This window comes from Crocuta crocuta, unplaced genomic scaffold, assembly GCF_008692635.1.
Source record: "Crocuta crocuta isolate KB4526 unplaced genomic scaffold, BGI_CrCroc_1.0 scaffold48, whole genome shotgun sequence".
In the NCBI taxonomy this organism is placed as follows: Eukaryota; Metazoa; Chordata; class Mammalia; order Carnivora; family Hyaenidae; genus Crocuta; species Crocuta crocuta.
The window spans coordinates 13304538-13320320 of NW_027533089.1; the positions used below are offsets into that span (position 1 = coordinate 13304538).

Below are 15783 nucleotides of genomic sequence, written 5' to 3' on the forward strand. Positions count from 1 at the left end.
TTTATTTCTAGGAGAGAGAGAGAGACAGCGTGAGCAGGGGAGGGTCAGAGAGAGAGGGAGTCACAGACCGAAACAGGCTCCAGGCTCCGAGCTGGCAGTCAGCACAGAGCCCGACGCGGGGCTCGAACCCACGAACCGCGAGATCGTGACCTAAGCGAAAGTTGGACGCTTAACCGACTAAGCCACCCAGGCGCCCCGATATTAGATTCTTGTGATGATTCCTGGAACCACTGCTTTCTAGCTGTGTGGCCAAGAAAAGCTATTTACCTTTTGGAACCTAGGTAATCCCCAAAACAGTGATAATGATTACACATGTAAGATTACTGTGAGGATTAAATGATACTATATGTAATGTGTGTGGTTAAGAACCTAGTACAACAGAAGTTTCAGTGTGATGTATAATGAATGAGAGGATGAGGAAGAACAGATTGTGAGCACAAATTACTACTTCAAGAATCTTGTCTCTGAAAGAGTCCTGTCAACAAGAGCTATGAAGAAGCAAAACAATTTCTTTTTAATGGAAGAACTGTCAACATATGCAGTAAGGATCAGAGGTGAGAAGCAAGGAGGAGGTAAAAAATTACTGGCAACATTTGGAGTAACTGATGGAACAGGGTTTAGGAGATGACAAAGAATGGAAAGTGAAGGACAAATGGAATGTGTACAGGCTCTTACAGAGTAGAATGAGACCTCTTTCTCTGAAACCAAAGAGGAAGATACAGAAATATTTGCAGGTGATAAGAGGAAAGAAAGCTGCACCCTAATGATCTTAATCTTATCTATAAAATGGAAACAAAGGGGTCTGAGGTGGGATGGAAGACGTGAAGAGATAGGTGAAAGAAAAGCTCCTGATAAGGATATGATAAAGATCTGATATGCAGGACAACTTTTACAAGCCCAGTTGAAGTCAGAAACTAAAATTTATAGCAATGGGTATGATTAATATTTCAGCAGCATTCAGTAGATTAGAGCTGAAAAGACTGATGGTAGGACTGATTTGCTGTTGGGGGTTTCCAAGACAGATCTAATATAAAGATAAGTTTGAAGGATGCTTGATGTAGGAGCATCAGTAAGGGAACAGTTTAGGGTAACACTGGTTTTAGGGTACACAGAAAGGAAAATGAAATTTGTAAGGGGCTAATGGACCCTTCTTCACCCTCTTCATGAAGAATTAAGGAAATTACAATATTTGATCAAGTATCTAGTTCTGTGGTAATAAAGAAGAGACCAGAGGAATAACAATAATAATTTAAGCTATCATTTACTGCATAACCATTATCTGCATAGTCATTAATCTAGGTGCTTTATGTAATTATTTCATTTAGGGAAATAAAAGATTTGGTGAAAGTCTGACATATCAAATTTAAGATTTCAGAATGACTCATTGCTAAAATGACAAGCAGTAAAGGTATGCTGTAGCTGAGGTATTCAAAGAAGTTTGAAATAATACCATGTTACATGGGTTGTTTACATATGGAGGGTTTTCTTTTTTTTTATTTTTTTTTAATGCCCCATAATGATGTTGAAGTGAAGAACCAAAGCTCTTAAGGAATACTGGAGTGTGTTTGGTGATTAAGATATGTCAGAGATGAAAAAAAAGAAAGAAAAGTAGATTATATACATAGTTCACAGTCTCAGAGGACTCACACAGCCTTAGAGGAGAGTATGATGTAACATTTAATAGAATCTGAAAGTGGTAGAAAGGGTAAATACTTTTGTAGTTTCTTTTTTTTTTTTTTACAAATTAATAGGTTCTATGCCCCAAATGGGGTTTGGACTCACAAACCTCAGATCAAGTCAACTGAGCCAGTTAGCATCCTTGTCCATTTTAAGAAAAAAACCTGTATCTCTGATTAGACAGTATGTTCAAAAAAATTTTTTTTTAATGTTTTATTTATTTCTAGGAGACAGAGAGAGAGACAGTGTGAGCAGGGGAGGGTCAGAGAGAGAGGGAGTCACAGACTGAAACAGGCTCCAGGCTCTGAGCTGGCAGTCAACACAGAGTCCGACGCAGGGCTCGAACCCACGAACCGTGAGATCATGACCTAAGCGAAAGTCGGACGCTNTACTGGAGTGTGTTTGGTGATTAAGATATGTCAGAGATGAAAAAAAAGAAAGAAAAGTAGATTATATACATAGTTCACAGTCTCAGAGGACTCACACAGCCTTAGAGGAGAGTATGATGTAACATTTAATAGAATCTGAAAGTGGTAGAAAGGGTAAATACTTTTGTAGTTTCTTTTTTTTTTTTTTACAAATTAATAGGTTCTATGCCCCAAATGGGGTTTGGACTCACAAACCTCAGATCAAGTCAACTGAGCCAGTTAGCATCCTTGTCCATTTTAAGAAAAAAACCTGTATCTCTGATTAGACAGTATGTTCAAAAAAATTTTTTTTTAATGTTTTATTTATTTCTAGGAGACAGAGAGAGAGACAGTGTGAGCAGGGGAGGGTCAGAGAGAGAGGGAGTCACAGACTGAAACAGGCTCCAGGCTCTGAGCTGGCAGTCAACACAGAGTCCGACGCAGGGCTCGAACCCACGAACCGCGAGATCATGACTGAAGCGAAAGTTGGACGCTTAACCGACTAAGCCACCCAAGCGCCCCTGATTAGACAGTACGTTCAAAACAGCCGGCTTATACACAGAAGAAATTACAGTGTCTTTGTATTCCTATTGTATGACTTGTTCCCCCAGGAGGACTGAGGGAATTCAGGGAAAATGGGAAATTACATGGTTATTGCATTTACAGTAAACGTTAATAAGAATCTAATTTTATAAGAAAATATAAAAAGGGTAATCTGATAAGAATGGAAAGAACATAGAACAGTCAGGAGACTTCATTAAGAATTAAGAATCCTGGATTATTGGGGCACCTGGTTGGCTCAGTTTGGTGAAGCATGTGAGTCTTGATCTCAATGTCATGAATTGGATTACTTAATAAAAAAAAATAATCCTGGATTATGAAAAGCAAAAAATCGACCCATAAATACAGAGAACAAACTGGTGGTTGCCACAGGGATTGGGGTGGGCTGAGGGGATGAGCAAAATGGGTGATGGGGAGTGGGAGATAATAGGCTTACAGTTATGGAATGAATAAGTCACAGAGATAAAAGGATAAAGAAGCAAAGGAAATATAATCAGTGGTATTGTAACAGTGTTGTATGGTGACAAAGTAGCTAGACTTGTGATAAGCAGAACAATAACTTACAGATTTGTTGAGTTACTATGCTGTACACCTGAAAATAATGTAACACTGTGTCAACCATACTTCAGTAAAAATTAAAAAAAAAAAAAAAGAATCCTGGATTATACTCTAGGCTAGTTTTTTAATCCTTAGGCCATAATATCCTTAGTAATTTGTAAAATGAGGGGGCTGAAAATTACATCAGCAATTTTCAAAGCCTGTTTTTCTTAAGTGGCAAATTCCAAATGACATCTTACCCAGAACAAAAACAAAAACAAAAATGTCTCCGTGTTGCTTCCTAAGACATTCTACAGAGCCCTGACCTCCCAGGAACATAATTTGGGCTTTTTTAGATTATTGTAGGTCTAGATCACTTCCAGAGTATCTTACCACCCCCCAAAGATCTACAAATCTTTGTGTCATGAAAAGGATAGAAATAGTATAAATAACTTAGTTCCAGAATCCTGTAGAAAAGAAACTTGACATTTGAGGCAAAATGCTAGGCATGAACACGTCATACAGTTTAAAATAACATTTTCTATAAATATTTCAATAAACATTTTCCATAAATAAATATTCTATAAATATAAGGGATAAAGTAAAAGGGTAAAAAGCACATGCAAAAGTAAACTATACTATGTAAACACAAGTAGTTATCATGATAAGGAATGCAGTCTCTGCCAAAGAGAAGTTTATAATCAAATTAGGGAAAAGTTAACATGCCTATCAGGAGCCTAGAAGCTCTCTCTAGCCTCAGGGATGAATAGCTTTACTTAGTCAAGCACTGTCTTCAAACTTTCAAAGGGGCACTGCTCCAAAGTGGGAAGAATATCTGAAGTCATGAAAAAACAATTTTTAGGTGACGATCACAACTGCAAGTAAAAAACAACTGATCAAAAGTTATCAGTTTTTATCGTTTTCTAAGCTTGTAGTCTGGGTAATTTTTAATTATTTTTTTCTCTTTCAGGTTTTCATCATCTTCCGTCCCATAGAGGAAAGAGCATCCATTTTGAAGGGCACTGAGGTATAGTATCAGCTTTGAAATTTATTAATATTTAACCACTCTGGTGCTCAGTTTCCTTAACTACAGCATGATGGTAACTTACTTTTGAGTTCTATTTTACTTTATATTTATGTAAGTAAGTATATATTTATTACTTTTAAGTTCTATTTTAAATATTAAACTCTGTAATGCAATAACCTGGTGACAAGAGAAATCTTCTGTTTTCCCTCTAACAAAAATTCTCTTAGAGTTTCATTTTGATCATATCACTCATCAAAAATCTTATAATTACCTTAAGTAGCCTCTGAAATGAAAGAAAAGACATTGAACCAATTAATTCCCCATTACCTACCATGCTCTTCTATTATACTTAAATTCATAGCCACCCACACATCAAAGCCTATGACTAAGGAAAAAACTAATGCCATTGAGTGGCTAAAATGAGCCAGGCAACACAAGGCATTTTATATACACTATCCCAGTTTTTCTTCCTAACTGTCCTGTAAAGACTACAGTTGACCCTTGAACAACACAAGGGTAAAGGAACCGACCCCTGAACAGTGAAAAATCCAAGTACAACTTTTGACTCCCCCAAAACATTACTAATATGCTACTGTTGACTGGAAACCTTACTGATAACATAAGCAGTCAACTAATCTGTACTTTGTATGTCATATGTTTAATATACTACATTCTTACAGTAAAGTAGGCTAGAGAAAACAATATTATTAAGAACATCACAAGAAAAATACATCCATATAATTTAGTGTAAAATAACTACATATTAAGTGGACCTGCACAGTTCAAACCTGTGTTGTTCAAAGGTCAACTGCATATTTTATCCCTATTTTAGGGAGGGTGAAACAAATGCCCAGTAGTAAGGTTATGTACTTTGTCTACTATCAAAAGCTAGTAAGTAGCAGATGGACAATGAACCCATTTTACCTGGCTTCATTACAGCAAATATATTCACATTAAAAATGAATGGAAACTGAGAGAAACATTTTATGGTCATAACTATTTATATGTATTCACATGGTTTAAAAAGAAGATACAAATATAATTAGACATAAAAATTTTATCTATCTATACTAACAACCTCAACTGTTATCTCCCTCAGTAGTGGCTTGACTAAATTATATTGGTCTATTTAAACAGCTAATTTATAGCATGTAACAATGCTGAAAGAGAAAATATCAGAGTTGAAAAAAAATTTTAGAAGTATAACCTTTAAAAGAATTCCTTTAAAATCTCTTATCAATTGCTCATTCAACTTTATTGAGAGAGAACTTACTATTTTCTGTATCAGCTCATTTCATTTTTAAACATATTATCCTTTGTACTAAAATAAAATCTGCCATCCATTGACTTTTGCTTTGTCCTCTACAGCCACGAAATATACAGTCAACCCAAGGATGGAACTATAGCTTGCCACTTATGACTTCTCCAAGAATTTGGCAAACATTGCTATTTGATCAGTATAATCTTCTCTGAAAATCAAGACCCATCTAGTAAACTTAACAGTGAGCTCCACTAATTTTTTCCCACATGTTCCTCACTTTAACTTTAAAGAGAGTTATCAAATCTTTGTTAAATTTCTTCTTTAACAGACTTTTAAAACTCCCATTTTTCTTCAATTGTTCCACAGGTAACAGGATTTTCATCATCTCACCGTTCCTGTAATTATTCACCGGATAAGCTTCTATGATGTTTATCTAAGGTATGATCCAGCTCAACTCAAAGTTTATTGTTTTCGTTTTTTTTCTCCCCCAACCCAAAGTTTTTTATTTCTTTTTGGGCAAACCTTCTTTCTCTTCCTACCCATGGGACACTGCTTAAGATTTGATTATTAGATTTTTGTTTTCTGTCTTTGTAAATGCTTTCCCACTTTGTGTTAGTAACTCTTCTTTAGCTTCTATAGTGCATAGTACTTCTTTCAAAACATTTACCCTAGGTAAATCAAATGATGCCCACTCCCCTGTTAAAAGCCCTCCAACTGTTCCCAATTCTTAGTCTACGAAGACCCTAAACATCTGGCATCTACCTACATCTACTTTGCACTGATCTTCTGTCTCCCAATTTTTATTCTTACAACACATCAGTTTCTCTCCTATCTCAAGGACTTGTATACTTTGTCTCCTCTGCTGGGAACACTCTTCCTGGATCTTTAAAAGTCTGGCAAATTTTTACACATCAGGTCGCTCAGGTCAAATGTAGCATCCTCAAAGACACTCCCTAATTACTCTATCTAAAGTAGCTGCTACTCCCTCATTATACCACCCTACTTCCTTCCTTCCCTGTAGTTGTAGTTTTTAAAAGTCGTTTATTATTTATCTTCTCTCATTAGAATATAAGGTCCCTAAGTATATGGACTTTGGAGTTTTAATCAATCATTACTAGCATCTAGAATGGTGCTTGGCACAGAACAGAGAATCAGTGATTATTATGCTTAAGAGTTCTGTTACAGCAATAACTATACATTATCTCTGTAAATCTAGAACCTAGTAAAAATCCTGGTACATATGAAATGCTCAATGAAATGCTGAATAAATATTTGTGAAATGAATAGACTGATCACCCACATGGATGACATTCACTATGAGGTCTAATTAAGTGATCTTCAAATCTACTTATCCAGCCCTGACCTCTAGTTCTACATCTTTATTTAATTGCTAAGAGACTAGGTATCGAACCCATCCCCCCTTCAATATAGATTTTTTCTAATGATTGTGGCATCAGTTTCTTTACAAACTATAGACAAATCCCTTCCTTTGTACTCAAATCCAATTAGTTACTAAGTCATATTATTTTTCCCTTCATTTCCTACATATATCTTTTTCTATTCCTACTGCCAAGTTTTATTTCAAGCTCTCCTGATCTTACAGTTGTAGCACTGGAGTAGCCTCCTGCCAATCTGTTTGCCTTTAGTTCCTTCTCCCTCAAATCCATTCTTCATACAAATTCCAAGATAAACTTTTCTTTACGTGTCTCCCATCTCGTCTCCTATACCAACAAGTATAAACACCTTAACCCCAGAATTCTAGAACCTCAATATCATTTTAACTGAAATCATCAAAATAAAGGTATGTTTGGGAAATGAAGTGGCAGACTCTTAAACAGTTTCAGATGTAATGATAAAAAATCAGGTATGTACTAAAGGCCAATGAAGTAGATATTCCTTGAGGAAACTTGAGAGACCTTGTTTATGTTGTTCATTGCTAATCTACTACCTGGAAATGCCAGAAATACAGTTAGATGTCAATGAATTATATTTGTTGATTAAGTAAATGAATACTTTCATAATAATTTTAATGAATAAGTGAACGATCCTAAGTGAGAGAATGAATGCCAAGATGAAGGTAGTATTCTTTGAAAATCAGTCTGGTATTTACACAAACGGAGATTAGTTAGTAAATTACTTTTTTTTTTTTTACTTAATGTTTTGTAAGAACATTAATCAAGTTTTTACCACTTTCAATGATTTTTACATGGACTTAATTTTCACACATCTCAGTGAGGTAGGTAGTATTAACGCTAAGAAAACTGGTATACATAACGTTTAAGTATATACAACATTTTTTGAACCAAGGAAAGCAATGATAAAGGTGTGATTAGGATGCTGGCTATAAGGAAAGAAAACATAGATTGGAAAAAAATTTTTTAAGTAGAGGCTAGAGTAGTAACTACCAACCTCACATCATCATTAAGCACTGTAAATCTGCTTTCACTAATATATGTAATTAAAAAATGACATTGGTATCATCAGTCTGAATACTAACTGATAAAAGTTTGATATCTTTCTTATTTTTTAGATAAAATTAGGATTAAGCTGCATTATTTTCTTCCCACACCCCAGTGGATAGATTAGAATCTGAGTAATAACGTTAACACCATGGATTTGTATCTACTGTGGACCAGGTTTACTTCTGGATTCTAGAGCTACATATCACATTCCGGCCATTCATGTCATTCATGAAAGCCACTGAGACATATGGAAGCCTGGGTAACTGAGGACATTAGCTCATTTCAAATCCAGCTTTGGTAGTATAACCTACAAATAGTGAATCTGAAGAATCACCTTTTTTAGAGTGCATCACTAAAATAAGTGTATTTCAATATTAGCTCTCACTTGGTTTTTACGTCAATACAAAATGGACATTTTCAAATCATTGCACAAGCGAAAGCTACTGCAGCACTCCGACGTTCACCTCTGTCTTAACACAGGCTTTTATATAAACAACTCACCAGATGAGAAACATCAAAAAAACCCAAAAAACAAAAAACCCTAGATTCTTCTTTTATTGTGTTAAAAACAAAACTTTTCAGGGGTGCCTGGGTGGCCTAGTTGGTTAAGCGTCTGACTCTTGATTTTTGGCTCAGGTCATGATCTCATAGTTCATGAATCTGAGCCCCGCATTAGGATCTGTGCTGACAGCTGCGGAGCCTGCTTGGGCTTTTCTGTCTCCCTGTCTCTCTGCCCCTCCCCACTTGCTCACACCCTCTCTCTAAAATAAATAAATAAATATTAAAAAAACCAAAACATTTTAAAGTCTTCTAAGACATAAAATTTACATTCAAAATGAATTATAAATATAATGAAAATTCAAGTAAAATGCTTTTCATCTTACCCTGTCCAGTTCCAGTGTAAACTTCTGGTCCCATGACTGATTAGAAATGGGTTTCCAGCTCGTCTGACCAACCACAGTATTATCTAGCTTCAAAACTGCACAGACATCATCTGTAATTATAATTTATAAACTTGCTTAAATATTTTAAAACTTTAAAATAGAATATCACTGTTTAATAGGAACAAAAGTCTTATGATCCTTTGAAAATAAGATTTTTCTTAATTCTGAAGCTTTTGAATCTTAAATGGCTACTTTTATATGTACACATACTTCTACCAGATGCTCCCAAACAATCCTTTGTATTTGACAAAAACACAAAGATTAAATGCTATCTATTTTGTTTGTATATCAATAGCAATCATCCAGTTTTCTCCCTCTACACTTCTATTTATAGAGTTTGTTATCTTAAACAATTTTTATTTTCATACTTTTCCTAAAATCCCTCTCTATATATAGTAAAGTACTGACATACGCACCTCTGTACTCTGTAGTAGGTTCAACTGTCACAGGACTTCCCCCCAGTTATACCTTTAGATCATAGTTTATAATTACATTTTAGAACATCTGCAAAGTGCTTCATAAACCTGTTGCATATTACTCTTACCACTTCTACCTATTCCCCTATTTGTTCGCTAAGTGAGCTACCAGCCTAGTAAACATGTTTAGTCCTGTGGTTAGTTACCAAAATTTAGAAGTGTCACTATATCATTAAAAGATCAACATGTGACAAGACTCATAGCCTCAAACACTTTCAGTCTGGCACAGAGTGATCCTTAGTACTTCATTCTTCCAAAAGAATGCTATGCATCATTTAGTTTTCTAATATAATTTCAATAAATTTGGTTGCCTTTGTTTCCTGTCAGTATAGCTTTTGACATTTTAAAGTTAAATTATAAAAATCATAACAAAGTTTTTCATTCAACTTTGGTTTTTTCCATTGCTATCTCCATTGCTAAATTCTTTGTATAGGCACTTTAATTTGTTATATGATTTTTAAAAAAATTTGGTTACTGAACTGGACAAGTCGTCAGTTTTTAGGAGATTTCGACTACTTCCACTTTTACTTTTACTTGTTCTGCTCATGAAAGATGATCGAGTTTCACTTGGACTCCAACCAGGTAGTGCAACCGATGTTGCTTTTGATCGTCCAGGGACATTCTCTAGAATATCTTGACAGCCCATAAGACGAACTTCCAAAGTACCTATCAGCATAAACAAATATCATATAAGAACATCAGCTTTTAATATATAGAACTATGTCTTTGTTATCTATTCAGAAAGGAGGGGGAGACATCTGCTAAAATAACAAAAATCTCCTGTCTCTGAGGATCTGTGAGGTCGCTAATCATCTTTCTTGTTTTAATTAGAGAAACCTACTGAAAATTCTTAATAAAACTGTGTAAGAAATTTTATAGGAAGAACAGTACCTCCCAAAAGCTGTCTGTAGGGCATAAAACAAGTTACATAAACTTCTTGTATGTCTGAATACTCATTTATAAAACTACATGGAAGAATTACAAAATTATGTGGCTAGACCATTAGAAGGGGAAACATAAAGCCAAATATCAAAATAAACATACAGAAATTAGAAACAAAGAAATCTGACTAAGTGAAAAGCAGCTAGCTGTGTTTAGTAGTTATGTAGTTAATATAGGAAGACTCTACAGGGTTTTTTTTTTGTATAAATAATGGGTTTCCTGTTCTATTTGAGATGTAAAAGAATATTAACTTTCCATTCTAATGGTGTAGTAAGTCGAATAATTGACTATAATTATATAAGCATAAAATAATTCTGATTTCCTTAGGCAAATAAATACTGGAGGTGTTCAAATGAAAATGAGTAACTGTAAGGCTATCTAAAGATGTGGCTTTGTCATCATTTGGGCTAGACAGAGTATACTGGAAGTTAAAAGTGGTGCCATAATATTAAAATTTTAGATAATGCACAAAGAATAACACTTTATGAGTTATTTAAGTACTCCATTATATAACATTTAGGGATATTTCTTGGTCCCACTGCACTTAAATAACTAAAGCTTAACTTAAAAGTAAAAAGGCCTGAATTTATACTCAACTCTCAAAAAAAAAAAATCAAACAAAATATGTGAAAAAAGTGTTACAGAACACTGAACAACAAGAGATGGCAAATAAATGAGATGAATCCTAAGACTGCTTGAGTTTCCTGCCTGGAAAATACTTAGGACATAGTGCAGGGAGGGGGAAGTCAGGTGCAGCCAAGTGGACTACCTGTGTGAAGGAAACAGAACGGAGAGTACTGACACAGAACTGACCAAGGTGTCTAGAATTCACAGGCAGAGTAAAAGGAAGAAAACAGCTGTCAAGAGACAGAACTAAGATGTGCGGAAGGGGAGGGGGGATTCCCCTAATTAACTATTCAGTCTTGCCCCAGTAGTAGAGGATAATTACTCTTACATTAAATGATGTTCTGTTCTGTATAACAAATCTTAAAAGCAATACCCAATAGATCACACTGTTTCCAGGTAATTTAACTGTGACCCAGAGCAAAGCTCAAGAATATTTACAGGAATATAAAAGTATCCAACACCCAAAAAGCTAAAACTCACAATGTCTGGCAATCTAATTAGACTGCAAGGCATATTTGTTTTCTATTGCTGGATTACCAATTACCACAAATTTAGTGGCTTAGAACAAATCCATTTACTGTCTCAGTTCTGTAGGTCAGAGTCTGGATGAGTTATCTGCACTCTCTGCTAGAGATCTCACAAGGCTGAAATCCTTGTGTCTGCCAGGCTGGGCTCGTATCTGGAAGATCTGAAGAAGAATCTGTTTCCAAGCTCATTCAAGTTGTTGGCATCCTGCAGTATCTAGCAGAAATAGGACGGGGGCCCCCCATTTCCTCGCTAGCTGATGGCCAGAGGTTCTTTTCAGGTTCTAAATGACCACATGAATTCCTCTTTACAGGCTGCCCCCCTCTATGTTCAAGCCAGCAATGGCACATACAATCTTTTTCATGATTCAGACCATTCTTCCCCTTGTACCACTGGCCAGAGAAAATTCTCTGCTTTGAGAGGGCTCATTAGGGCTCAATAGGCTGACCCAGATAACTGCCCTTTATATTAACTCAAAGCCAACTGATTAATAACCTTAATCACATAGGCAAAATCCCCTTTGCCATAGAACATTATATTATCACAGGAATGATGTCTCATTGTATTCACAGGACAGAGGTTCCAAGGGTCATTCCTGGAATTCTGCCTGTTATGCCAGGAAAGCAGATAAACAGAAAAATAAGAACCACAATAAGAAAAAAACAAATCAAATAAAAATCAATCCAAAACTGACATGAACACATTCAGTTATCAAAATTATAGTCTATCTGTTCAAAAAGTTGAATAGAGACATGAAAGATATCAAAAAGACCCCAAACAAAATTCTAGATATAAAACTACCATGTTTGAGATTTTAGGAAAAATACACTGGGATGGGATTAGTGGCAGATTATACACTGCAAAAGAAAAGGCTAGTGAACTTGAAGCTAAAGCAGTAGACATGGTATAAAATAAAAAAAGACAGTGCATATATAAACTGTCAATTTAACTTCAGGCGGCCCAATATGTGTGCAATTAAATCCCTGATGAAGAGCAGAGACCACGGTGACAGAAATATATTTGAAAAAGTAATGGCTGAAAATTTTCCATATTGATGAAAACTATAAACCCAGGAAGTATCCAAGAATTTCAAGAACACCCAGCAAAAGAAAAATAAGTAAATCACATGAAAGCACACCATAATCAAATTTCTCAAAACAAGTAATACAGAGAAAATATTAAAAACAGCCAGGGGAAAAAAGATATGTTACATATAAAGATTAGGATCACAGCAGATTTCTTATTAGAAAAAATGAAAGCAAGACAAATAAGCAACAATTTTAATGTATTAAGGAAATGAACAAGCAAACTGTAAACTTAGAATTCTAGATCCACTGAAAATATCTTTCAAAAATGAAGACTTTTTGAATTTTAAAATGGGTAAAGAATCCATTTTCAGTAGACTACCATGATCCAGTCCTATCATTCCTAGGTATTTACCCAAATGAAATCTACATTTACACTAAACTGCACAAGGATGTTATTAGTAGCTATATTTGGAAAAAATACAAAGTAGAAACAACTCAAATATCAATTACAGGTGAAAAGATAAACAAATTATCGAATATCCATACAACTGAATACTACTAATAATAGAATGGAACTATTGATAGGCATAACATAGATGAATTATTATTCAGAGTGGTTAGAGGCCAGAAATCCTTCTTCCTAAAAGAAAACAGTATATATACTGTACGAGTCCACTTATGTAAAATTCTATATATAAATGTAAACTAATAGCAAGTGACAGAAATATGTCAGTGATTGCCTGGAGTCAGATGTGGGTAGGGAGAGCATGAGAAGAGAAGGAAAGAGGGATTAAACAGAAGCACACAAGGATACTTTTGGGATGACAGATATATTAATTATCTTTGTTGTGATGGTTTCACAACAAAATTTATGACAAAAATCTTCAAGTTATACACTTCAAATAAAACTGGATGCTGATGATAGTGGCACAACTATATATATTTCCTAAAAATCCTAAAACTAGGGGTGCCTGAGTGATTCAGTCGGTTAAGTATCCAATTTCGACTCAGATCATGATCTCACAATCTGTGAGTTCAAGCTCTGCATCGGGCTCTGCGGTGACAGCTCAGTTCCTGGAGCCTGCTTCGGGTTCTGTGACTCCTCTCCTCTCTCTCTGCCCCTAAACTACTTGTGTCCTGTCTCTGTCTCTCTCTTAAAAATAAATATTAGGGGCGCCTGGGTGGCTCAGTCGGTTAAGCATCCGACTTTGGCTCAGGTCATTATCTCACGGTTCGTGGGTTCGAGCCCCATGTTGGGCTCTCTGCTGGCAGCTAGCTCAGAGCCTGGAACCTGCTTCACACTCTGTATCTCCCTCTCTCTCTGACCCTCCCCTGCTCACGCTGTATCTCTCTCTCGCTCTCTCTTTCTCAGAAATAAATAAAACATTAACAAATTAAAAAAAGTAAACATTAAAAAATTATTTTTAAGTCCTAAAACTATATTCTTAAAGTGAGTGAATTCTATGGTATATAAATTATGTCTCAATAAAGTTACTAAAGTTAGAGGGAAAGCTTCAATTTTTATGTTTGTTTAGGCCATGGAAATATTCTCTAAAAAAAGTGTTAAAACAGATTAAAGATAATAGATACCATTTTAATTTTACTTCAAAAGAAACAACTTGTTGTGTCGGTGTGTTTTATTTCCTTTTTTGTTGTTAAACTGGTAAACTTAGCTCATTTCCATTGTAAATGCTTAGCTGTAAAAGTCATCCTGGGGAAACTGAAAACATCTGGTCACTACTTCAAACCCTGGTAGCTTATTAAATATTTTAGTAATTTCAATATATTAGGAGATGACAATGTTTAGCACCTGCTTTCATTTAGGAAAAAGAAATCTATAGGGATTTAAGAACTAATAAGCATCTAGAAGTTTCGTTCCTTTATGAGGTGACACAGTTGCAATTGCATGTAACCATATTAGAAATAGTTTAAAATTAATATTTTACTTTTATAACCCACAATATGAAATTTTTAAAACAAGCAATCCAAGAAGTAAATGTCTATATTCATAAGCAGTAGCTATGAATTCCATTAGAACAAGTAAATGCTTTTTTTTAAAATTGTTCTGGAAAAACTATTTTATATCCATTTTACTAATTCAGTCTTTTATCTTGGTACAACTGAGTAATGAGGGAATCTTCTTTCATAAAAACAAGTAAATGTCTCAAAATGTGAACCAAAAATTCAATTACACTTTAGATCAAAGCAGCATCAAATTTGCAAATTTCAATTTTTATTCAGACAACCACAAAAGAAAACAGAACATAAATGAGACAAACCACAAATAGCATGTAGTGAAAAACTCAGGAGGGTAAATGCTCCTACTACTTATCCATGAATGGATACTAATTCTTCATTGTGTCTAATCCTTTATTAAGACCAACAGTATTTCTCTTCAGTTACTCTGTATTTAGTTTAAGGTTCAACAATGAATTAATTAATTCATGAAAAAACTCAGTAGGAATTTAAAGTCATTTTTTTAAAAACCAAAACGTATGGGGACGCCTGGGTGGCTCAGTTTTTTAACATTGCACTTCGGCTCAGGTCATGATTTCGTGGGTCGTGAGTTTGAGTCCTGCATCAGGCTCTGTGCTGACAGCTCAGAGCCTGGAGCCTGCTTTGGTTTCTGTGTCTCCCTCTCTGCCCCTCTCTTGCTTGCACTCTATCTTTCTCAAAAATAAACATTAAAAAGTTTTTAAAAAAAGAACAAAATATCTTAAGAATTATAATATACTTCCCTTTATGGTGGCGATTTACATCACTTTGGATAAAGTTCAGTAAGGCAATGAACAACAGGAAAAGAGAGAATGGAAGAGGTTAGAGTTGGGGAGAGAAGCCAGCAAGAATAGAAAAGGAAAAAAAAAATTCCAGCTGTATCAGATGTTTTCTAAAATATGGCTTTATTACTTTTCTAGAAATATTGTTGATTTTCAAATATTTGACACACATATTTTAATCAATGAATCATTTAAAAATTGTCAAATATTATTAATTCATTCAGCACTGAGCCATACAATGGCAAAACTTAAGTGCAGTTCCTTCCTGATTATCAAATAATCTTTACCAAATATCTCCTGAAACTATAAATATCCCGTGGTAGGGGCCAGAATTACATGTAGGTAGACAACAAGGTCTTTGTTCTTCACAGGTCTATATTCCAGTTTTGATTTTAAAAAATACAGTAAGGGGGCGCCTGGGTGGCTTAGTCAGTTAAGCGTCCGACTTCGGCTCAGGTGATGATCTCATGGTTCATGGGTTCGAGCCCCGCATCAGGCTCTGTGCTGACAGCCAGCTCAGAGCCTGGAGCCT

General features: G+C 35.2%; 1 protein-coding gene and 1 long non-coding RNA gene across 4 annotated transcripts in view; one reads left to right on the forward strand and one right to left on the reverse strand.

Moving 5' to 3' along the window:
- The window catches only part of PKN2 (protein kinase N2), a 138243-nt gene that overhangs the window by 35772 nt on the left and 86688 nt on the right, over positions 1-15783 (reverse strand). For both annotated transcript variants that reach the window (XM_077746092.1, XM_077746093.1), the window contains exons 7-8: positions 9833-10018; positions 8817-8926 (exon numbers count right to left, since the gene is read on the reverse strand). In XM_077746092.1, coding sequence (XP_077602218.1) covers positions 8817-8926; positions 9833-10018 — 296 coding nt within the window. The remainder of the gene's footprint in view (positions 1-8816; positions 8927-9832; positions 10019-15783) is intronic.
- Positions 2860-15783, forward strand: part of LOC144216666 (uncharacterized) — a 20170-nt gene continuing 7246 nt past the window's right edge. For both annotated transcript variants that reach the window (XR_013330707.1, XR_013330708.1), the window contains exons 1-4: positions 2860-2900; positions 4153-4209; positions 5578-5711; positions 5837-5908. This is a non-coding gene — a long non-coding RNA (uncharacterized LOC144216666). The remainder of the gene's footprint in view (positions 2901-4152; positions 4210-5577; positions 5712-5836; positions 5909-15783) is intronic.